Source organism: Panthera pardus, unplaced genomic scaffold, assembly GCF_024362965.1.
Source record: "Panthera pardus isolate Hobbes unplaced genomic scaffold, ASM2436296v1 HiC_scaffold_17, whole genome shotgun sequence".
In the NCBI taxonomy this organism is placed as follows: domain Eukaryota; kingdom Metazoa; phylum Chordata; class Mammalia; order Carnivora; family Felidae; genus Panthera; species Panthera pardus.
The window spans coordinates 72,903,453-72,928,556 of record NW_026526732.1 but is presented as its reverse complement, the minus strand read 5'-3'; the positions used below and the strand labels follow the sequence as shown (position 1 = coordinate 72,928,556).

Genomic DNA, 25,104 nt, shown 5'->3' with positions numbered 1-25,104 from the left:
GGAAGCTTTTAGTTATATATCTACAAGGAAGGTTTGCTTTGTCTATTTAAAGAGGTACGTATTGAATGTGAATTATGTAAAAAGTCAGAACCGAAAGCAATCTAAATGTCCATCAACAGGGGAGCATTAGAGTATTATGAAAGTGACACTTGAGTATTATGAGTGACATTAGAGTATTATGAAAATGACATTTACCAAAAAAGAATGATGTCAAGGAAAAAGGGTTCAAAAATCATACATACAGAAGTTTTATAACTATGTTTTTTCAAAAGTTGTAAGACACAGGGTACTTAGGTGGTTCAGTCGGTTAAGCATCCAACTTCGACTCAGGTCATGATCTCACCATTCGTGAGTTTGAGCCCTGCATTGGGGTCTGCGCTGACAGTTGAGAGCCTGAAGCCTGCTTCATATTCTGTGTATCCCTCTCTCTCTTTCCCACCTTGTTCACACTCTCTCTCTCAAAAATAAACATTAAAAAAAATAATAAAAATAAAAGTTGTAAGACACATTCAAAGAGAAATATGAAAACTACATCAACTTGTTAACATATTGGGGGTTTTTCCTTCTTATTCTTCTGTATTTTTCTGAATTTCCTTAAGATTATCTCTTTTGGTTTTGTGATAGAAAAATTAATGTAGCTATCAAAATAATCCATTGTGAAGAAGGAAAGTGGGTACAGGTACAGAGGAAACACAACTGGCTATGTGCCAATGACGGTGGTGATGGCACAGAGGGGTTCTAGAAACTATTCCCCTACTTTTATATTGTTTAGAATTAAAAAAAAAAAAAAAAAGGTTTTAAAAAGAAATAGCTACCTTTCCACTACTTCTGAGGAATTGCTGTTATGGTATTAGAGTGCAATCCACTGGCTTGAGTGTTACTGGCTGGTAACAAAGTCATTAATCCTGTGTATTACGATCAGTATTAAACAGAAATTCCACCACAGTTGAATATATAATTGAATTAGGAGACCTAAAGAAATTGATTCATAAGGTATTAAGTAAACCATACTGATAACAACAACAAAAAGGACTTAAGCCTCCTGACACTTAACAGCATTTTAGTACCGTAAAGGATACTTAAGTTTGTGATGGCAAAGCAGTAGAGATTCTTTTTATTTAAAATAAATTTAATATGCAGAATTTTAGACTTGTAGCCTAGAAAAATTTTGAAACCCCCCCTAATATTGATTTTGTATAAACCAAAGATATAATAAGTATAGCATCATTAAAGTAGAGCTACCTAAAGGAGGTTCAGGCAGGTAAAGAAAATCGTATTCAAAAGATGGGCCAAGATTGCTCATCTTATTAAAGGTCTTTGAAACATAAAATACAAACAGATATTTTTATTATGCAAAATGCCATTTACAGATTTTATGAAATAGGTAACTGGCTTCGAATATTATATTAACTGATGTGTAATTATGAGATCCCCTTGTCAGTCCTTGCCTTTGTTCTTAGAACTTAATATAAAGCAAGTTGCAGCAGGCCACTTTAAAGATTCTTTCAACAAGGCCACATGTAGCCTTTCTCTTCCTCTTCCACTTATCTCTTTGTCCTATTCTGAGAACAATAATATTTATCCTACCCTATCTTAAAATCTTGACAAAGTTAAGTGGACAAAATATTAGAACATAATGATACTGATAATTCTATCTTTACATCTTTCCAAAGCTTAGGGCTTAAATGCCTACTATGTAGCTAACTTCTTATCATTATTAATTCACCAAAAGTGTATTTTGGCTAGATTTTGTAGCCAAATGGTAAATAAATATCATTTAGAAGAACCAAACTCACAAAGAGATAGATATCTTCCTGTATCCAAGAAAGCAACTACAGGTTGGTTATATGTAACCAATAGTTCTCTATCACTGGGAGTCCTCAAATGGAAACAAACAAAAAAAACCCAAAACCCACAAAAAACCTAGCAGGTAAATATAGTACAACAGTATTCAAGCACCTAGGTATATAATCTCAAAAATACCTTCAAAAACCCTGAAATTCTTTTTTTTTTAATTTTTATTATTACGTTTCTTTATTTTTGAGAAGCAGAGGAAGACAGAGCACAAGAAGGGAGGGGCAGAGAGAGAGGGAGACACAGAATCTGAAGCAGGCTCCAGGCTCTGAGCCATCAGCCCTGAGCATGACACGGGGCTTGAACCCACGAACCGTGAGATCATGACCTGAGCCAAAGTTGGACACTCAACCAACTGAGCCACCCAGGCGTCCCAAAACCCTGAAATTCTAACCACAATCTTAGTTCTTTTATTTGCTGTCACAGAATTAAATTTTGACCTTGTTCCTAATTTTTCTTAAAGATTTTGACATAATTGTAGTTAACAGCATAAACATCAAACAACATGAGACTTCTAATTTAATATACCACATCAGAGTAGGTACAATACAGATTTTATTATTTAAATCAATGGAATAATAGGTTACATCACATTCCATGGTTAATTTCAAGGTCTATTCTATAAATTGAAGAATAACTTTTTTTTTGTATATTGACAAAGTCAGCAACATTTTAAATTGTTAAAAATATACTTAACTCTTTTCTGGAAATTGGAACTGCAGATATTGACTTGATCAAGTTTTCTGGTGGAAGATCCAAAAGTCTGGAAAGCTAATGTTAAAAACAAAAACAAAAAGAACAGAGAAAGATGGTTATTAGATTTGTACCATATTCAGTGGAATACTGCTTATCAATAAAAAGAATATTCAGATACTTGACAACTTAAATGAGTCTCAAATGTACTATGCTAAGTGACAAAAACCAGACTTAAAAGGCTAGATGGTGTATGATTTACTTACTTGACATTCTGGAAAATCCAAAACTGTAAGAATGATGAACGGATAGATCAGTGGTTGCCAGGGGTTGAGGTTTAAAGTAGCAAAAGAAACTGTTACCAAAAAGGATAAATTTTGTATTTGTAAATTTAAAAATAAATGGTATTGGTGTACCTGGATAGCTCAGTTGGTTAAGTGTCCGACTTGGCTCAGGTCACGATCTCACTGTCCGTGAGTTCGAGCCCCGCGTCGGGCTCTGTGCTGACTGCTCAGAGCCTGGAGCCTGTTTCAGATTCTGTGTCTCCCTCTCTCTCTGACCCTCCCCCGTTCACGCTCTGTCTCTGTCTCAAAATAAACGTTAAAAAAAAAAAAACTTAAAGGGGCGCCTGGGTGGCTCAGTCGGTTGAGCGCCCGACTTCAGCTCAGGTCACGATCTCACGGTTCTTGAGTTCGAGCACCACATCGGGCTCTGGGCTGATGGCTCGGAGCCTGCTTCCGATTCTGTGTCTCCCTCTCTCTCTGCCCCTCCCCCATTCATGCTCTGTCTCAAAAATAAACATTAAAAAAAATTAAAAAAAAAAAATATATAGGCTGGCAGACTCCTCCTCCCCCAGGTGGAATATGTGTGATATTCCTCGGACACTCCTGGCTACCCAAGAACTAAGGAAAGAGGTTTAAGTGCTTGCCATGGTAATGTGGGAAACTAAGGCAAATGAAACATTATATTCCCTTACTGCATACAACCCACTGAGAAGTCATTGAAACTGACAGAGTGACCTCCCTCTAGGAGCTCAGCTGCCTCGATGATGACCCTTTGCTAGGGGCAAAACAGAACCTTAGCTTAACATTATCCCAACCTCCAGAATCCTGTTAAGTCAGCTTCCTTTATCTCAACTGCCCCAAGATATATGCTGGCAATCACACTCCAGTTTATGGCCCCCTGATATGCATCTCAAGAGTCTCATGACTGAGGTTTTATTAAACAGTAAAAAATGGTGTTTCCCTAGCAACCGCTACTCCCTGAAGGTCCTGGAAACCTTGCTTCCAAAATACCTTAGAGACTTACTCTATCCCTGACCCCCTCCCGACCTGAAGGTATATAATGAGTTACCCCTCACAATCCCAGTGCAGCTCTTCCTGCCCATGGGTCCTGTCCCTACACTTTAATAAAATCACCTTTTTGCACCAAAGACATCTTCAAGAATTCTTCCTTGGCCATCAGCTCTAGGCTCCCCACCATCATCCCAAATGTCATCATTATCAGCAGAGTCTGCTTCAGATCCTCTGTCCCCCTCTCTCTGCCCTTCCTGCATTTCCTCTCACAAAAATTATTAAACTTTTTTAAAATAATAAATAAATGGTATTTTTTTTATTTTTTTAATGTTTGTTTACTTTTGAGAGAAAGACCGAGCAGGGAGGAGCAGAGAAAGAGGGAGACAGAGAATCTGAAGCAGGCTCCAGGCTCTGAGATGTCAGCTTAGTGCCTGATGTGGGGCTCGAACCCACAAACCGTGAGATCATGACCTGAGCTGAAGTCAGATGCTTAACCAACTGAACCACCCAGGTGCCCCTAGATTTTCTGTCTTAAGTACAACTAAAGTCTGCTGGCTAAACAAAAAACAAAAAACTTAGTTACAAAGGTGAATTTTAAAGGATTTCATCTGACAAATAAGTTGTGAACTTAGGTAATACAATGTTTACATTTAAATGAAAAACACAAAAAACTTTGTTTCCAGTAAAAAAGAATCTAACTACACAGTACAGTACTACCTGGCAACAAACTTTTCCTAAAAGTAAATTCTAAGACCAAGTTATAGTCACATGAAGATATAAATACCGAAATAGAAAATACCTTCAATAGCAGTTTTACAGAGGCACAAAAACATTATTATAGGATGTAAATTAAAAAGCCAAAATAAAGAGATTGAGGGAAAGGGAGAAATATGGGGAATCACTGTTTACAATGGGCACAGAGTTTCAGTTTTACAAATGAAGAGTTCTGGAAAAGGTTGATGGTTATGGTTGCACAACAGTGTGAATGTACTTAATTCCACTGGACTGCACATTTAAAAATACTTAAAATGGTAAATTTTATATTGTATAGGTTTTCCCATAATTAAAAACAAAACAAAAAACCTAAAGAAAGACCCTGGGATGAAGTAGTGGAAGGAAGCCTTCTTTACATAATCTCCCACGTCCCACCCATTATCAAATTAAAATGGAAAGGATGGAAGAATGGAGAGGAGAAAGAAAGGATGGTAGCTAATAAAAGGGTAGACTGTTGGTTCTTCAGCAACAAATATACAGGATAGGCACTGCCCAAAGTTAGAAACTTCGAAAGTGACAGCCAAGAAAAGAAACAGCAGATTTTGAAAAGGAATGAAGCAGCCTTGTTTGGCAAGGCTCCTAACTTGAATTAACAATTCTCATTAATACCTCAATCTGGAGAGAAAAAAAATAAATTCATTATTTTATTTGACATATTATTTATATGACCAGAGGAAGATGCTACAGAGCTGTGGGAGAGAAAGAGTAAAACAGAGAAGTGAATTCCAGTACTTTTCAGAAGTGAAGATTCTAGAGCAGCACACTAAAGTTTTCTCCCAATGGAAACAATATATTCCCCAATTAAATGGAGCAGATTCTTTTTTTCTTGAGAGACAGACAGACACACACACACACACACACACACACACACACACACACAGAGAGAGAGGGAAGGAGGGAAGGAGGGAAGGAGGGAAGGAGGGAGGGAGAGAATGTGTGTAAGCATGCAAGTGTTAGCAGGTGGGGTGGCAAAGGGAGAAAAGGAGACTCTCAAGCAGGCTCCGTGCCACCGTGAGATCATGACCTGAGCTGAAATCAAGAGTCGAACGCTTAACCAATTGAGCCACCCATGTGCCCTGAGCAGATCCTAATATGGTTTTGTATGGGCAGTAAGAATCAGAGGAGGAACTTTTATAGGAAGATGAAAAAAATATTAGAGCAAGCCAGCAAAAATTTAATATGCCAAGTCAGAGTTCATGAGTAATGTATCCAAGTCACCATGACCTACCTACCAGAGAGACAGAATGGAAATCCCTAGAGTTTATATTTTTTTGTAATCATAAAAGCAAGGCGAGCCAAGAAAAAAATCTCACATGGAGAATGAAGTCACCCATACAATGCAGGAACAAACAAAGTGTGGGCAGAGCTGTCAAGCATGATCAAGATGAAAAGTAGGTAAAACAAACAGGCAGACTCAAAGAGATGGGGAGGGAGGAGACGGAAGGCTAGATGGTCAAAGAACTCTTGTTTAGGGGCACCTGGGTCACTCAGTCGGTTAAAAGTCTGACTTTGGCTCAGGTCTTGATCTCATGATTTGTGAGTCTGAGCCCTGCATCAGGCTCTGTGCAGACAGCTTGGGAGCCTGGAGCCTGCTTCAGATTGTCTGTCTCTGTCTCCCTCCCTGTCCATGCTCTCCCTCTCTCAAAAATTAAAAAATTAAAAAAAAAAAAAAATAACCGAATGAATACAAAACATTCATCCAAAGTCTTCAAGATTTGTGAACACAATAAAGATTTTTAAGACAAAAAAAGATAAAAAGGGAATCTAAAAATTAAATACAAATTGATAATCATTTTTATTATACAATTAAGAAACACAAAGGAAGAGTCATAATTAAAAGAAAGACACAGAAGGCCGATAATTAGAGAATACAGATTTTAAAAAACACAAATGAAAGCAATTAGAGGACAATAAATAAAATTTGTATAAGATAATCCAACCTTAGGATAATTGGTGTCCCAAAAACACAAAAGAGCAGCAAAGAAGAAGACAGGAAAATAAGTACAATGGTTCTCTAGCACTCCAGCAACATAAGGATAGAGAAATAAAACCCAAAGTCACAGTCTTCAAAAACTGATAGCTAAGGAAAGATGCAAGAGTCTGAAGCAGAATGGAGCAGTCTTGTGTAGCAGGGTTCCTAACTTGGGTTTCTCTCATCAGAAACTACAGAGATGAAATCAACAAAACCCATGAAAAATAAGAAATATTCATAGATATATACCTTGACTCTCACAAAAGCAAGGCCTGAGAAAAGAACTATATGCAGGTAGTTTATTTGGGAGGTGACTCCTGAGGGCAGATTGAGAAGAGTGAGAAGGAAGGAGAAAAAGTTAAAGACTGCTGTCAAGGTCACTGCTACAGGCAATAAGGGCTGAATTTCCATAGCACCTCCCAAAAAGCACACACAGTATCTACCAAAATTGGCTATCCAAAAATAGGAAGCAGGAGTTTCCATTCCCCATTGATTGAGGGCTGCTTTTTTTTTCTTAATGTATATTTATTTTTAGGAGAGAGAGTACAAGCATGCACAAGTGGGCAAGAGGCAGAGGGAAACAGAGGATCTGAAGCAGGCTCTGTGCTGACAGCAGAGAACCCAATGTGGGGGACTCGAACTCACAAACCACATGAGATTGTGACCTGTGCCGAAGTCAGACACTTAACTGACTGAGCCACCCAGGCTCCCGTGAGGGCTGTCTTTGAGGGTGTTAACTCTGCCACACTTGAGCTGGGCATAGGCTGGAACCAGGAGGCTATTAGACTAGATGAGGTGCTGCTAGAAATAAGTGATTGGAGGCAGATGTGAAACCAGTCACATAAGTGGCAGCTGGAGCCAAGCAAGGAGTGACCAAAGTGACAGGAGATAAGGCAGAATACTCAATAAAATGGACAATTTCCCTGAAATGAGGAGCTAAATCTAAATTGTGGTATATTACTACAATGACACCAAGCAGTAAAATGAAAGAACTAGACCTCTCCATGCATTATTACAGATATATCTTTTTTAAGAAATTGAGGCTAAGAAACAAAAAACCCAAGTTGCAGAAGGATGATTACAGTTTGATTACTGTGAGAAATGAGCCCACTGACCCAATCAAAGGAGGGATGGGGAGACTTGGAGCACAGTGAAGTGAGGCTTGTGATCAATTTTCTTGCAAGAGCAGTGTCTGATGGACAGGCACACTTGGGGCAGTTACAGCAGACAATTTATCTTCTACCCTGGTTCCTCTTTGGTTGAGTACTACAGAGGTTACAGCCTTACCTGGAAGTCGCCTATGCCCATGTAAGGCAAAAAGTAGTCTGACTGGAATAAATGTACATTTCTTGAGGTGATGCAGAGACGCCAGTTCTTTGGTGCATGCTCGTTGCAAAGCCCATAAAAAATAAGCCCATGAAATGGAGAGGGTTAAGAACAACCAGGAAGTGAAGTGTCCATGGGTTTGGGACTCCTCTGGGTGGGGGTGGGGGGGGTGGCTGGTACATATTTCCAGTAGGTTGTAAACCTACTGTTAACTAGACAGAACAATTTTATTTGGTGTTTCTGAAAACGAATCATCTCATGTAATTCTCACAATTACCACTTACATTAAATGTAATAACTTGCAAAAATATACTATTTAGGGATACATCCATAGGTAGAAAGTGACATGCACAGATATAATAAACACAAAATCTTACATGTGAGGAAAGAGTTTTTGGCCAGGGATAGGTACCCAGAAGATTTAATAGTATTTGTAATAGTTTACTTTTTAAGTTGAGTGGTGGGTACCTATCAACTATATTTTTCTCCATGATGAAATATTTTATTAAAAAAAGAAAAACTGAATCTATAGATCAATATAAATTACTAGGTCAGGAAAGCATAATAGGGAAAATTCAACACTGAAAACACATTCTGCTTAAGTTACAAAATTTCAAAAATAAAGCACCCAATCAAGAAAACTCCAGGGATGAAATAAATGTACTGTACTTTGTAGTCATATTATCTAACCACAAAGACCATGATCTTTGTTAAAGTAAATAATTTAGTAATGATATTATACACAACTAGATTCACCCACAAGAGAAGTTGTAAACCGATATGTTTGTTTCACCTGCTCAGTTGTTTTTAATCTGAATTGCCAACATATGAAAATTCATGTTTTAAAATAACATTGGATTAAATTCAAAATCAGAACTAATGAATCTGATGTTATTGCTTTATTTCTAAAATGAAGATTTTTGATCTTATTTCTAAACATGCTAATTTTCTAATGATATAAACCTCCTCTATATATTTCTAGGGTTATTTTATTTGAGAAGTCAAAATTTCTTTAAAACAACAAATTAAAAAAAAAAAAGGCACCATGAACCCTTCTGGAAGATCTGCTTACAACAAAATCCAGCCAATTAAGCCATACCTTGGTAAGAGGATTGGAAGGAAGCATCTTATCCAATTCAATGTAAAATGAATAGGAAGCAAGTTGTGCAGATATGGCTAATAGACAGTAAGTGCTACACACTTTGAGAAAGTTACCCAAACAAATTAGGAAAGGTAGAGGAAAGTTATACCAACCAGAAAAGTGCTAATGTCCTTATTTCTTAATGGCAAGGGTTGATACTATCTAAATTTGAAGCATCAAAAATTTTTAAAAAGACTCCGAATTGTAATGTTTTTCAAAATCTCTTTTCATAAAGTAGAGGACTCACTTAGGAAATATAGCAATAATTCTTTGAGTTACATTTTGGTTTCTTTTTCTTTAAGCACAAGCAAAACTGTTTAGTATTTTCAACTTAAAAACAGCATTTTGGTTACGGGGAATCATAATACTATTATGCAGTTCGTAGTTGGACATTTTCTATCACAAAATTTAAAAAAACCCTCAAAAGCCCATTACAATACAGCCCAGTTTTTGTAAAAAAGCATATATAGTCTTCCTTTTTTTCTGTGTGTATATCCTCCAAGGAATGTATCTAAAATAAAGTTCAACCAATGTTGATACTGATTACTTATGGAGGAGGTTTTCCTTTTAATTGTTTGCACCTTTTTGTATTGCTTAATTCTTTACAATGACCACACATTATTTTTGCAAAAATGAGATTTTTTTTCTTTACCAAAACACAACTTTATATAAAAGTACTGTTAAAAAGATTCCTTTTGGAAATGAAGCCATATGGTTCAGATATGTGGCTTTCTGGTTATCTAACTTCATGTGGGGCTAAAACTTTCACCTAGAATAATGGATAAAATTAGTTCCCCTTTATTTTTTAATTTTTTTTTGACTATTTATTTTTGAGAGACAGAGCGTGAGCAAGGGAGGGGCAGAGAGAGACAGAGAGGGAGAGAGAGAGACACACACACACACACACACACACACACACACACACACACACACAGAATCAGAAGCAGGCTACAGGCTCTGAGCTGTCAGCGCAGAGCCTGATGCAGGGTCGAACCCACGAACCGTGAGATCATGACCCGAGCCGAAGTCGGACGCTTAAGCGACTGAGCCACACAGGCGCCCCAAAATTAGTTCCCCTTTATAAAGGCTCTGGGATTGTAGTGGTGTGAGGAGGGATTCAAAATACCCTAACCTCAGAATTCTGAGGACAGAATGTAATAATGATAAACATTTATTGAATGTATACAATGTACCAAACATAATCTAAACACTATGTACAATACTAAACACTGTTTGAATTCACTGAATCCTAATGACAAGACTATAAAGTAAATAATTTTCCAGATTTTACAGAAGGGGCAGAGAACTTACATACCTGTCAAAGGAGAGGGTAGATTTAAACCCATGTGTCTTCCATGGTCAATGTTCTTAATCATTATAACTATGGTTCCCACATTTTGTTGCACAGTCCACATTGGAATGACTCACAAATCTTTAGAACACACTGATCCCTGGCTCCCACAGCCAAATATGCTGGTATGACCTGGGGAACAGGATGTAAAAAGTTCTCTGGTCTATTCTAATATGCAGTAAAGTGTGGCAACCACACTGCACTATACCTTTAGGTTTCCTGGTCTTTCCGAGTTAGTAGTTATCAAGCCTGGAGGAACATCAGAATCACCTGATGATTTTTAGAACTTTAAGTCCCCCACCTCACCCCAGACCAATGGGCCTGGGCTTAAGTATTTTTTTAAAAAAATATTTATTTATTTTTCAGAGAGAGAGAGAGAGAGAGAGAGAGAGAGAGGTATAGAGTGAGTGGACAGAGGAAGTGAAGTGGGCTTGGCACTGACAGCAGAGAGCCTGCTGCAGGGCTCAAACCCAAGAACTGTGAGATCATGACTTAAGCCGCAGTCGGATGCTCAACCTACTGAGCCACCCAGGTGCCCTTGGGCTTAAGTAATTTATGCTTCTCAGGTGATTCCAGTCTATAAACTAGGCTTGAGAACTGCTGCTTAGGAAGGTACCAGCAGTCTCTCCTCACATTACCAATCAGTGCCAAGGCTAGTGAGTGTTTTTAATGAGAGGAACATCTTTCAAATGGGTGGGGCACAAAAAAAAAAGAAAGAAAGAAAAATTAAGAAGCACTGTCAAGTGGTCGAATGTCAGAGAGCATGGTTTTTAATTCACCTACATTCCCATAAGTCTACAATTATTCAGGATATCATAAGATTTTCTTTAACTGTCTCTGAACTTGGATTTAATGTTTTCTCTCATGAGAATGTTGCCTATGGGTTTCCTTATACATTTCCTTTCTTCTTTCCCCTTCAGATAAAGGTGTTTTCCTGGCATTGGGCTTCACCTAGGACTACCGCAGGTAAAACAAGGGCCTATTGATAATTACCTACTTGAGACCTCAGGATGATGAAAGAAAAAACTTCTACAGAATAAAATATACTAAAAATTACTCAAGGAGGATAATAAGACCACAACAATAAAGCTCAAAATTTTAATAGAGAAATAAAATCCACAAAATATTAAACACATTCCTTGAGAAGTAAACTAAATAACCCAAATGAATAAGGAGAAAACCTGAGGTTGAAAGCAGGGAACATTTAAGAGAGTACCAAAAGTGAAAATCCACATATGCCAGATCTGGCTTGGGAACTTAAGATCAGATTCTAATGTGTAATATAATAATGGCCAATATGTATCGAGTGCCAACAACGTACCAGGTACAATTCTAAGTCTTAGATTTGGCAATATAGCATCAGAGATTTTAATATAATCTTTGACTACAAGGGTATCCAGTATGAGAAAGCACGTTAATTAAGGAGCTTGTGGGCGGTTCTCAACCATTCCTTTTCCCTCAGACACACAGGATTCCTACCCCCAGTACCCAAGTACTGAATACAAAGCCAAAAAAAAAAAAAAAAAAAAAAAAAATTCCTATCATTCTGGTTCTAGACAGGTTCTAAATTCAATTAGAAATTAAATTTACCAGATTCAAGATCGAAATCTCTGATAATTTCATAAAAACTCTAATTTTGCTAATGAAAAAGAGATCCTTATGCTTTAGCATACAGGTAGCAGAACTGATATTTCTTAGGAAAATTAGCTCTGCATTTTTATCCATGTAACAGTCTATAGGCCACGAGTCTCAAAATTCTTAAAATGTTATCAATCACTCTTCCAGATCTTAAATTACTTAAACTGTGTCAATTACCCCTGGTTATTCCTTACTTCTGACTCTCAAAAACAACCAACCAGGCCAGGTATGTACATTTGCCAGCAGGAGCCAATGCACAAGCATGCCCATATTTGTACAGACTTTCTTCAGGTACAGGTCTGGATTAACTGACTCAAACTGGCAGCAAACCTGGTAACAACTGAAACTTCAGGGTACAGAAGAGAACTTCCCAAAAGATCGGGAAGGCAAGTTATTACCGACTATCTATAATGAAAGAAATTTAGCACAACTCTTGAATAACTTGTAGTTTTAAGCAGAATGGAACGCTGGCGGGCCCATTAGAAGTACGTGTTAGGAGAGAAATACACATCTAAACAATTCAGTCATTCAGCAAAATGTTAATAACTGGTGAATCTGGATAAAGAGTATATGGAGTTTTTTGCACTATTATCATAACTTTTCTTTAATTTTGACATTCAGAATTAAAAGTAAAAAAAAAAAAAAAATGAACCAGCTGGATTTACTTTAAACTTAACGTCAAAACCTAAGTGAAAAGAGAAAGGGAAACAAATCTATACTCTGCCATTATGTTTCTGAGACAGATATAGTACTGACAATTTTACACAGGCTATTTTATAGAATATAAAGAACTAGAGCTTTCAGTCAAAAAGCTGGGTTTGTAGTTCAACTCTACAATTTCGCTGCTCTGTAACTTTATTCTTTTATCTTCCAGAGTTTCAGTGTCCTCCTCTATAAAATGGAGATGATACAAATAGGATGACTGAAAAAGATTAAAAGATCACAATATCAAGTACTGTACACTTTGTGTGCATACCACAGTCCTAAGTGATGGGAGACAAAATCTTCTAGGTTTTCTCTGTGTCTTGTAAACTTCTAGGTTTCTCTGTGTCTTGTAAACATGGCATAAAATCTTTTCAAAGATATATGTACAGCAAACAGATCTGTAACACAGAGTGTCCCACTGCAGAGCAAAGGGGAACATGCCTACTGCCCATTCTAAAAGTCTCGGGGCTCCTCTCCTATGTAACACGGCACACTACCTGTGCAGGTATCATCTGACCTTCCTCACATTGCCCTGTGGAAGAAGAGGTGTCTGGGGAACCGATACAAGCAAATGTTGATACTCTGACCACTACCATTGCTGTGAATAATAAAATCCTTTTTTCACCAAGGGATCTCATGTTTTCTGCCACCATCAATGAACTGTGGTAAAATAGGGTAAAATCCCAAACCCTTCACAGTTCTTGACACTATACACCTTCCGTTAACATTTATGTCCTTAGATCTTATCAACAGCCCCATAAAGTTCAGCAAAAACACTGCATGGTACAAGTGAGATATTTCACAAATGGCAGTTATTATTGTCTTCATCATCATTAATCTTTGCAACAATCCTGTAAACTTGGAATCAATACCATCATTTTATAAGTTAATTAACCTGCCAAGAGTAAGTCAGTCACACAAATGGAAGGACTACAATTTTAATCCCTTCCAGTTTTACCATGTTATCTCACAGCTTTGAAATTATGAACTCATTTGGTGAAGCTGCAAACCTTATATTACATCACCAACAGCTACTTACTCTTTAAATATTTATTAAACATCTTCTGTTTTAGGCACTTTGTTGGTGCTAGGGAAATAGTGAATCAAACATGCTGTCTTCATGAAGCTTATAGAGAAAGCATACACCAAAACAAGTAAAACAACTAATTCCCTAAGAATAATTAATTAGCTAATGAAATAATTATTAACTCTTGCAAGTGTTATGACGGAAGCAAACAAGGGTCTGAGACAGAGAGCAACTGGAGGACACACTTTTCAAACTATAGGTTGTCGGTTGGGAATCAATCCCAAGCAGGACTTTCTGAAAAATGCAGTATAGAAAAGAATGCACACACTTTATAAGGTAAGTATTGTTTTGTGAAACTCTGATCTTGCACAATAAAATCATTTCCTATAGGCACAGGGAATAATCTACGCAATGGTAATGGAAAGGCCTTGCTTTGTTAGAAAAACAAACTGTGTGGCTAGAATCCTATAGAAAGGAAGAATAGAGTGGTATGAACTGAGGTTGGAAAGAAAGATGTTATGATTCCGGTAGAGTTTAAGCAACACAGTTTTAATTAGGTAAGTGATGTGATTTGATTTACATTTGAGAAGTCACTTTTCTTGGTATAAGGAGGATGGATTTGAGGGACAGCAAGTGTGGAAACAGACCTATCAGAATGTTGTTGTAAGTAGCTTGATTTGGGAAGGGAAGGGCAATAGGGATATAAGAGTGGGTGGATTCAAGATATTATTTTGAAGGCAGAGTCCAAAGGACTTGCAGAAGTGAGGCCGTAAGAGGCATACTCTAAATTTCAGTCATATGCAAATCTTGTAGTTCCAAGAATATACCATGCTCTCCATGTGTCTGTTGTCTACACACATGATGTTCTTGGAATTTCCTACCACTCTCCAAGTTCTCATCCTATTGACTTGGTACACTCCTACCCATCCTCCTTTCAGGACTGAGCCCCAACATTACTTTTCCACAAAGCATTCCCAGACATTTGGAAGCTGTCTTCTCCATATTCCCTTAGGACTTCACACATGCTTTGAATACACTGGTTACAAACTACAATTAGCTCTTATACATGTGTTTCACCAAATTAGTCTGGAGCCATGCCAGGGCAGAAATCATATTCTATGCACTTTCAGCCTTGGGAATGATGATAGTGCTTAGAAAAATGTAGATTCATTAATCAAAATTTGCTGAATGAACGTGCCATTTCCTGTAATACATTCCTTCATTCCTAAACTGTCAAAGGACCCTCATTCATAAAGATATGTATTGCACATATTTTTATTTAATCCTTCAGATCATCCTTCAATGACTCCATATTTGAAGAAATATGTATTTGCTTAGTTTATGCTGCCATACGAATCTATGAGATTCTGTTTAATGATCAGATTGTGCTTCTTGTCTTCATAAAAGAACTACCACAGTATATAGTAAAGGGCTGATTTTGAAATTAGATCTCTGTTCAAAAACCAACTCTTCAATTTATTAACTATGTGGACTGGCTATGGGTAGGTTTTTAATCTCTCTGTATCTGTTTGTTAAACTGTATATGGTTAATACTTCTATGTCATAGGGTCATCATGGGGCTTGAATGTGAACACAAAGTAATTAGCACAAATACACATTCAATAGGTATCAGTTTCTGCTTCTCCAACTTGCCTTCTTTACAAGGAAGAATACAGCCTTTGCAAAACTAAACACAAAAGGTTTCTGGTCATGGCACTACTGTGACCACTGAGAACGGAAATCATCTTACAGCCCCACCCCCCTCCACCCGCCCCCAAACACAACTTGGCCACTGAGGTCCAAAACTACCTACCCTGAATATAGGCTACTGTCTACATTAGAATGACTTTATTCTTTGTCTTCATTAGCATAACTTTTTACTATTCTAGGAGACTCTTGCCCAAATAGCTTGATTATTCATTACAGGAACTTCTTGAAAAAAACGATCAATTCTTCAGGAGAAAGCACCAATAGTTTATGCCCTAAGACTCCTTGCACTCCTTTCCTTCTATCAATCTTAAAATTGTTAAATCAGTGTCCAATCCTAATCAAGCATCTATCTCCTCCACTCCTTCGCCCTCTCACCCTCTGCCACTGAAAGACCAGCCTTAAACCATACTTCAAATTCTCAAGAAAAATCTGGTGCTGCTTTCCTTCCCAGGCACTAACAAAAACTCTGCTGAGGTGTTCTTTCTTATCCCAGTAAGTCATAAACTCAGATTTGTCCTATCAGAAGGATAGGTGGTGTCTGAGAAACCAGCATTGGACAGGGCAGTACATTTACAAGTATGAAGGCAAGGCAAAGGAATTTTCCCACAAAAGTCCAGAAATACTATAAAAATGAACTAAGGGAAATTACGTATCAGGCAAAATACGTCCACTATTACGTCCATTAATAAAAAGGAAATTGATTTGTCAAGACAATAGGAAGTTGCGTTGCAAAATTCCAAAACGGGACGATGAGTTTTAAAAATTATTTTTGATGAAATTTAATGAACTGTTTTATTCCTTATTACAGAGCTGTTCACATATAGGACTCCGAATCAAAAACAGCACCTCACGTTATCTTTGGAGTTACCAAAAGTAATGCTAGGACAAGTGGCCAAAGTGACTGTAAGACAAATGATCCGTTTTTAAATTAGATCCTTTCGAATAAAAATTCAGATGCATTATCCATTTCACTAAGTGTAAGCAACACTAATTTCTAAAAGGTCTAATCACGGCCCAGTGACTTTCCACTCGGGTAAAGCATACAAGGCTGTGGGGTAGAATGGAGTGAGGGAAGCAATTTGTGCTTTCCAAGGTTTACTTTTCACCCTGAGAAACCTATTTGGGCTACATGGCCGACCCTGAACCGGGTTGGCCTCCGCAACTCGAGCAGTTCCAGAGAGGAAAGAGAAGACGGCAGAAACGGGGTATCCGTGGAATCCACCCTCTCTCTGAGGGATGACCCGCAGCGGTGAAGGGGCTGCGGGGTGGGGGTTCCGCTAGGGCCCTCCTTCTACCAATATTCGGGTCCGTACCTGATAGGCGATGGACCTGCGGAAGCCACACGCCATGGCCACCTCCAAGAAGCACGCCCCAGCTGCCTGGCCCGGATCCTCGCCCCTCCCTTCTCTGAACGCCCCGCCTACGCGCGCCGGAAGCCCGCCCTGGAGGATTCTGCCAGCCAATCAAGAAGCCGCGTGGCCGGCCACTAACCTCTGCCCTGCCGCCGCGAGGGAGCGCGGGAAATCCCGAGTGCTGCTGGAATCCCGCGGGCCGGTGGGACCATGGCCACTTCTTCGGTGTCCAAGGTACGTGGGGAGGGCGGGGGCGGCGGACGCCCACTAGACACAGCGGTCGCTGCATTCCCATTTGAAGAAGGCATACAGCAGAGGTTACGTAAGCTTCGATGTACCGGCTGGAGCGGAGGGAGTGGCAGGCTGAGCTGAGGCGTCCGTGCTCCAAGTGCAGTTGAGGTCAACTTTGCTTGGGCAGCGAAAACACCGATCTGCCTTAGTATTGTGGCTGGGAGGATTTTGTAAGCTTTGGTTTGTGGAGGTCGAATTCCCCGAGGATGTGCCCCAGTCTTCTTTACTTTTTTTCTTTCTCAGAAATATTTGTTATGCGCTAAGCACTCCGTTAGGTACCGAGATAGAGTGTAAACAAAATAGACTCAATGCCTTCACTCAGGAAAAATATTAAACACAGATAAACTGATGATAACAAATTGTGATAAGTTAGCAAATTGCCCAGGGTCAGAGAAGGCCTTTTGGAGAAAGTGACATTTTAGCTGAGCCCTGAAAAATAAGTAGAAGTTAGGCAAAGGATTGGGGGCAGGGAGACTTAACAGCAAAGAGAATGACATGTTCTTTGGCCCAGAAGATAGAAATAAAGTGATCTATTTAAGGAATGGAAAAATCAGTATAATCAGGAGGTAGCGTTATGAAAAATGAGAATAAAAAAGTAGTGTAGGTGTGTATGTGTGTCAGAGGAGATCATATAGACCTTGTATGGGCTGCCTCAATGGTCAGGGATTGCAAGAAAACATGATAATGTGGTTGGTAAGAAGATAAACCCTAGAGTTCCATTGTCTAATACAATAGCCAGTAGCCACAATAGCCAGTGGTTATTTCAGTTTTAATTAGAATACAGTAAAATTAAATAAAATTAGAAATACATTTCTTCAGTCTCACTAGCTACATTTCAAGTGTTCAGTAACCACATGTGGTGGTGACTCCCATTTTAGTGCAGAGACATGATATTTCTCCTTCCTTACTAAAAATCCTGTTGTACAGCACTGTTCTATACCCAAGTAAAGTAAGACCTTTAGTAATGAGTTCACCCAGAAGCCCCTGAAGTTAAGCTGTGATAAAGTCGAGAATGTAGGTGAAAACACTGCAAATACATTTCTCCCTATGTTAAAACAGTAGATTAGAAGGCTTTACCATGGGTCTTATTTTTAATTTTGATTAAAATGAAGCTAGAATTATGAGAAGGAGTGCCTTTAGAGACTATATCAAAGGGGAACTTTAAGCCCTTAACTTCAGAGCTTAAGTTTACAGAAGATTGACTTTGATGCCTGGTGCAAATGGCAGTAGAGCTTTAACTGTGCTAGTGTAATCAGGGTGCTGGAGTGCAAGACCAGCTGGCTCTAGGGGTCTCAAACAGACCACGTTCTGGCACTCGCTGCTGACAAAACCAAAGTCAGAGAAACGAGTGGGAGTGAAACAAGGAAATTTATCTCAGTGAAGCCAACAGTGAGAAGACAGACTAGAGTCTCAAAGACTGTGTCCAAAGTGCTAAAAATGCTTTCCAGGTTTATATAAGGAAAATGTGGGACAAAGGTCAGTGGGTTCGCACAGGTGGGCGGTAAAGATCAGATTGATAGATGTCTTGGAATCAATTGTGGATGGAGTCTTGCTGGCTCAGGCCAGTCCTTACTGCTTAAGGTGTTAGTTTTGATTCCCATTAAGGGATGTTGTGCCCACAGGATGTTTTGCCGGAGTTAAGAGATGAGCTGGAAAGAAGCACTTAATCAATTAGAATGTTTGAGGTCAAAATGGAGGTATTTGAAGTTCTCTTACACTAGTATTTTTTATTAGGATTGGTACTGTTTTTGTTATGCCCTGGTTATATATTTCCATAGGTTTTGCATGGTTTGCCCCCTAATCCTTTACATTGCATAAACCTCTTATTTTTGTATATCTTGCAGAATTGTGAGTTTTTTTTTCTTTTTCAGGAAAGCATTTACGGCATCATTACAGAAATGCTTGTATTGAGATGATTATGAAAGGGACTTTGCATAAATAAGAATCTTAAGGACTATTTTAGGAGCTCGTGTAACTGCTAGCTTTTTTTTTTTTTTAAACCTATGTAAACTTCTCTTTCCTTGTTACATTTTCTACCTGTTAGCTCTCCTCCTAGATGACTTCTGTCTCAAATACCATCACTTACTTGTTCAGCAGTTCAAAGCCGTTAACCATATTACTACCGCTGCCATACATTAAGATCCATTCCAGGCACTTGTCATATCTCACTCCTTCATAGTTTCTTTTCTTTTATTGAATTGCAGTTGGATGTAGAAAGGAGGCAATGACAAGGTTGTTGTGGTACTACATGATTTTTATAAATATGTGTATTTCAGTAGTTTCAGATATAAGAGTGTTAAGCACAGTTCTTGGAGCACCTGGCTGCCCCAGTCGGTTAAGTGGTCCGACTTAGGCTCAGGTCATGATCTCATGGTTCAAATCGAACCCCACATCGGTCTATGTGCTGACAGCTCAGAGCCTGGAGCCTGCTTTGGATTCTGTGTCTCCCTCTCTCTGTGCACCTCCCCCGCTCACACTCTGTTTCTCTCAAAAATAAATACACATTAAAAAAATTTTTTTTAATAGAATTAAAAAAAGGCACTGTTCTTATTTTGGATCCTGTAACCCAAATGGCCACTTTATATTTGCACAGCTCTCTTTAGCACTATCCTGAGAGGATTTTTTCTAGGTGTATTTTTTTAATCTTGTCTTTCATTTTCCATAAAAATGGCAGTCTTTTTTTTCTTAAGTTTATTTTGTTTGAGAGAGTGCAAGTATGAGTGGGGGGTGGGCAGGAAGAGAAAGAATTCCAAGCTAGATCCCAGGAACCATGAGATCATGACCTAGTCAAAATCAGGAGCAGAATGCTCAACCAACTAAGCCACTCAGGCACCACAAAAATGGCAGTCTTCAAGAAGCTCTTACATGGTGCGTGGCTTTAAGATTGGTAGAATAAACGCAGAACCAGTAGCTTGGGGGCTGTATATCACTAGTCAAGTAATAACATGATACTAAATGTAACTAGGAAATTACAAGGAAAATTACTTGGCCAGCATTCATTCCATATATTGATTGCCTAATGTATATGCTAACACTACCCTAGATACTGAGGAAACAATTATGAGTTAAATGCAGTCTATGCTCTGAAGGCATTCAATAACTACTTGGTGAGACAGAACCATAAATATGATACACAGTGAAAGGGATTTAAAACAAAGCAAAATAAAGGCATTCAAGTATTCTGAGCTCTTAGGGAAAGGAATAATTCTAACTAGAGAACTAGGGAAGTTTTCCCAGAGCAGATGAATAAGAGTTTTATCAGATGAAGAAAGATGTATAAGGTGAAACAATAGCCAAAATTTTCTATTTCCTGTCAAGGTTATGGATCCTTAAAATTTAATTAAATAATAAATATTTCTTCTGAAATGAGACAGCGTCACTATTTTTTACCTTAATTTTAATGTATGCTATTAATGTTCTCTAAGTTTTATAAAAATGGAAACTTTTTGGGTTTAAATTTCATCAGCTTTTATTTTGTCTCTTAGATCAGGTTTCTAAGAGCAAAATCAAAGATGAGCATCCCATGGGAAGGAGGAGAAAGAAATGGATAGTCCCTTTGTTTTTCAAGAATTTTCCTGTTCTAATTCAGATAGAAGAGAGATGATTTCTTAGTACTTTAAAGAAATACTTTTTTAAAATTCTGCTTATCCACAAAATACTTGGTTAATCAGATTTATCTGCTCCTTGGCTACTTTGACTTTATACTTTTTTTCTTTTTTACTTTTTTTTTAATAGGGTTGTTTTGTGTTTAAGCCAAACTTCAAGAAGAGAAAGATCTCTGTGCCAGTAGGTAAGATGTCTTAATATTGAATTGGCTAGTTTTCCTCCCCTAAGTTTTGAACTAACCTAACCCTAATTGAATTTAGTAGTTTTCTTGTCTTAAGTTTGACTTTACTTACCTTCCTGACGTCGCAGTTATAGTCAAAGGGATAAGGTACCTCCCAGGGTTTCAATCTAAAAGGGACTCCAATACACTTGAAGTCCAATAGACAATGGACTTCAAAGGCAAATTGGAAAGTAAATTTCCTTCAAAGGATATGTCCCCATTCTTCAAAAGAGATTGTCTTAGGGGAGCCTGGCTGACTCAGACAATAGAATATGCAACTCTTGATCTCTGAGTAGTGCGTTCAAATCCCACATTGGGCACAGAGCTTACTTTAAAAAAAAAAAAGTTACCTATCTATCTATCTATATATAATTATAAAATAAAAGAGACTAACGCAGATGGATTTAAAAAAAAGAGAGATTGTCTTAAAAATCTCAGTGATTTCCTGGGGTACGTTAGGGGAAATTGAATGCAAAAGAGCCAGAAATACTTTTTGGACTGATGGAAATGTATTCTAGATTGAGGGAGCAGTTATATGAGTGTATACTTTTATTAGGACATACTAGACTGTTAAAATGGGCATGTTTTATTATTGTAAATTATTCCTCAATAAAATTCAGATTAAAAAAATACTATCTTTCTTAATTTATCTCCAGATATCTGTGTGGTGATCATGTTAGGAAGAACTGACTTTTTCAAACAAACCATGATATTAATGTCAGAAAGTGTTTATCGTACTGGTTTTCAATTGTGGCTGCAGATTGGAATCACCCAGGGAACTTAAAAAAAAAATTGTTTCAAGGTTTTTTTGGATATAATTGTAGATTCCTGTGCAGTTGCAAGAAAGTATAGAGAATTTCCTTGTGCCCTTTACCCAGTAAATCTCCAGTGGTAACATTTTGGGTAACTGGTAAAATATCATAACCAGGAAACTTAACATTGGTATAATCCATTGATTTTACTTAGATTTCAACTTGGGAAACTTTTTAAAGATACTAATGCCCAGACCCCATCTCAGACCAATTGAATCAGAATCTCTGGGAATGTTACCTAGGTATTGATATATATTTTTTAAAGCTCCTCACAAGCTAATTATTTACACTCAGTCTTCAGTACTGTAAAGATTAATTCTGATGGAAAAATTATGTGTAATTAAGCATATTTTTGTACTCGTTTTGAATTAAAAAAGGAAAAACAACTGTACCACTGTTTGACTAAGAAAATAAATAACTTGTATTTATTGAAAAGGATTTTTCTAAGTCATCACATGATGCAAACCTTAGGGTGTTAGTTACTCCTTTAGTTTGAGACAAGCTAGGTACTCTTACCTGTGCTCAAGGAGCAAATAATAAAATAATCGTCCATATTGAGGGGGACAGAGGGTAGGTATGACTTATCATAAGAACCTAGTTTCTCATTAACAGAATAAACAGTGATCTCAAGTTCTATACCCTCTTAAACTTAGTGTCAAAGGAACATGAAACTGCCGTATTCCTTGTCCCACCCCCAAAATAAAAAGTGACAGTGATAGACTTGGAAATAGTGAACAAACAAAAGCTACATTATAATTTTTTTTAATTTGTAAGTGGTTGACTTAATGAACACATTTCCTTAATATTGGAGATTGCTAAACTCGAAATAGTTCATTTTCAGAGAAAATTCAAGTTGTTTCCCATTATCTATGAAGAAAATAGAAGATAAAATGACATCTGATAACATCAGCAATGTCATTATAACAAAATTGCTAGCATTTATTGAGTTTTTATTATATGCTAGATTTTTCTAGGCCCTATATGTGTTACTTTCAATTCTCTCAGCAAACTATGAGAAATGTATTATGATTATCTCCATGAAAATATATGAGGATACTTAGACATAGAAAGAACTTTCTCAGTGATAGTGCTAATAAATGGCAGAGCTGAGATTTGAACCTAAGCTGTCTGATTCCTGAGCCCCTGGTCTAACCATTGCTTGGTACTGCCTCTCATATGAAGTGAATTTTTGCTTAGAACTTTTTCTGTTGAATTTCAGCTATAATTAAGATTTAAAGTTTTTAGTATTAGTAAACCTAATATATATAAGTGTATAATTAAACTTTGCTTATTTTTTTTTTTTCATTCTACTGATCTGAAACCAATAGATAGTATTTCGATATGAGAATCTTAAAGGAATTGACCCTGATTATAAGACAGATGGTGCAGGAATGAGGAAAACTTATCTAGATTTTAGCACTTGCCTTCACTGGCTTCAATTCTTGAAACAGATTGCCTGAAGAAGTAGGAAGATGCCCTACATTTTGTCCCCCATCTGTCCACTGACTTGAAGACACTTGGATGTGTACCTAAGAGAGGACTGGTAACTCTTCCTCTCCTCTGTATTCTGTGGATGACTGTGTATCCTAGAAAACGACAGGGCAAGAAGGAGAGAGAAAGGGGCTCCTGGGTGGCTCAGTCGGTTAAGCGGCCGACTTCGGCTCAGGTCATGATCTCACAGTCCGTGAGTTCGAGCCCCGCATCGGGCTCTGTGCTGACAGCTCAGAGCCTGGAGCCTGTTTCAGATTCTGTGTCTCCCTCTCTCTGACCCTCCCCCGTTCATGCTCTGTCTCTCTCTGTCTCAAAAATAAATAAACGTTAAAAAAAAAAAATTAAAAAAAAAAAAAAGGAGAGAGAAAGGGAGAGAGAGGGACTGAAACCTGTGGGGGCACTGACACTGACACTGTGGAAGTTCACACTGAAGTAGAGCATTGTGCGTAGGAGCAGGTGGGAACCTGTCAACAGTAATAGTTTACATTCTTTAGGTCTTCTCAATGCTGATTTATTTTTTACCTTCCTGTTCTATAAATGACTGAGAGAAATAACAGGTTAAATTGTCCTGCTGCTGCTGTTTCCCAATTTCTAACTGTTTTTGTAAGTATTTCGATGCCATGTTATTCAGCACATAAAAAATTATTGTCTTGATTTGCCACTTTAACATTTTATATGGATTTACTCATTATCAAAGTAAAATGACTTCTGTTCTAAGGCTACCCTGTTGTTCTGCTTTGTCTCTTAGTAATAGTGTATTTCCTTGCCTTATCTTGTTTGCATTTTTATACTATAACCTTGTCTATCATTTTACCATGTAATGACTTCAGTATATTCTAAAGACTTTTGATGAATTCAAAAAAATATTTGCTAAGAACTCTGAGTGAGCTATGAACAGAAGGAAAGTTCCTTAACATAAAAGAGAATCTCTATTCCAAACTACCAGAACTTGATGGTAGAATGCTAGTGGCATCTCAGTAAAGTCAGGAACAAAATATGTATTTTCACATTATTATTGAATACTATAAAAGTTCTAGTTGTTACAATAAAGTACTAACAGTAAACAACAAGAAATATGAAGGAAAGTAGAAAACTACAAAGAATGTAAAATAATTTGTTCAAAGGAAGATTTCTGTAGTGTTTTGGATGTGAATTTTTTAACAACTTCGTATCATTTCTTCCCAAATCAATCTCCAGATTTTATTTAATCAAATCACAATGTCATTTTAGTTATTTTTGAGCAATAGCAAAGTTTATTTGAAAGAATGGGTTAAAATATTTTGAAGAAGAATGATAATGTTTGGTGGTGGTAGGAGGAAGACCTGGAGTAATACTCCATATGTGAGCATGCTGCAAAGCTCCAGTCATTAAAACAGTTCAGTACAGCTGTGGGAATAAACGTGGATTCAGTAGAACAAAAGAAAAAGTTAAAATATAGTTACAAGTGCATTTGTAAGTATTTAGATAATAAAGCCATCTCAAATTAGTGGGAAAAAGGATAGATTATTTAATAAGTGAACATTTTCAAACTGAAGGTTAAAATCCAAGTGCGAGTCATGAAATCAACTTAGTCATAATGGTTTTAAAAAATAGAATAGAAAAGAAAACATTCACTGTCACATGACAAGAATTGTTTTGTGGGTCTTTTGTTTTTGTTTCTGTTAAATGTGTGTTGGATTATGATATAAAATTTATTTATTTATTATGAAATTTATTGTTAAATTGGTTTCATACAACACCCAGTGCTCATCCCAACAGGTGCCCTCCTCAATACCCATCACCCACCCTCCCCTCCCTCCTACCCACCATCAACCCTCAGATTGTTCTCAGTTTTTAAGAGTCTTAT

General features: G+C 37.6%; 2 protein-coding genes across 11 annotated transcripts in view; one reads left to right on the top strand and one right to left on the bottom strand.

Annotated features, from left to right (window-relative positions):
- The window catches only part of RARS2 (arginyl-tRNA synthetase 2, mitochondrial), a 78,129-nt gene extending 61,242 nt beyond the window's left edge, over positions 1–16,887 (bottom strand). For all 7 annotated transcript variants that reach the window (XM_053904666.1, XM_019442822.2, XM_053904664.1 and 4 more), the window contains exons 1-2: positions 16,800–16,887; positions 2,552–2,625 (exon numbers count right to left, since the gene is read on the bottom strand). Coding sequence is in view for 6 of the 7 variants with exons in the window: in XM_019442822.2 (XP_019298367.2) it covers positions 2,552–2,625; positions 16,800–16,835 (110 nt within the window). In the remaining variant the exon portion in view is untranslated. The remainder of the gene's footprint in view (positions 1–2,551; positions 2,626–16,799) is intronic.
- A 78-nt stretch (positions 16,888–16,965) lies between these two features.
- Positions 16,966–25,104, top strand: part of ORC3 (origin recognition complex subunit 3) — a 62,348-nt gene continuing 54,209 nt past the window's right edge. For all 4 annotated transcript variants that reach the window (XM_019442820.2, XM_019442818.2, XM_019442817.2 and 1 more), the window contains exons 1-2: positions 16,966–17,072; positions 20,865–20,919. In XM_019442820.2, coding sequence (XP_019298365.2) covers positions 17,049–17,072; positions 20,865–20,919 — 79 coding nt within the window. In that variant the 5' untranslated portion in view covers positions 16,966–17,048. The remainder of the gene's footprint in view (positions 17,073–20,864; positions 20,920–25,104) is intronic.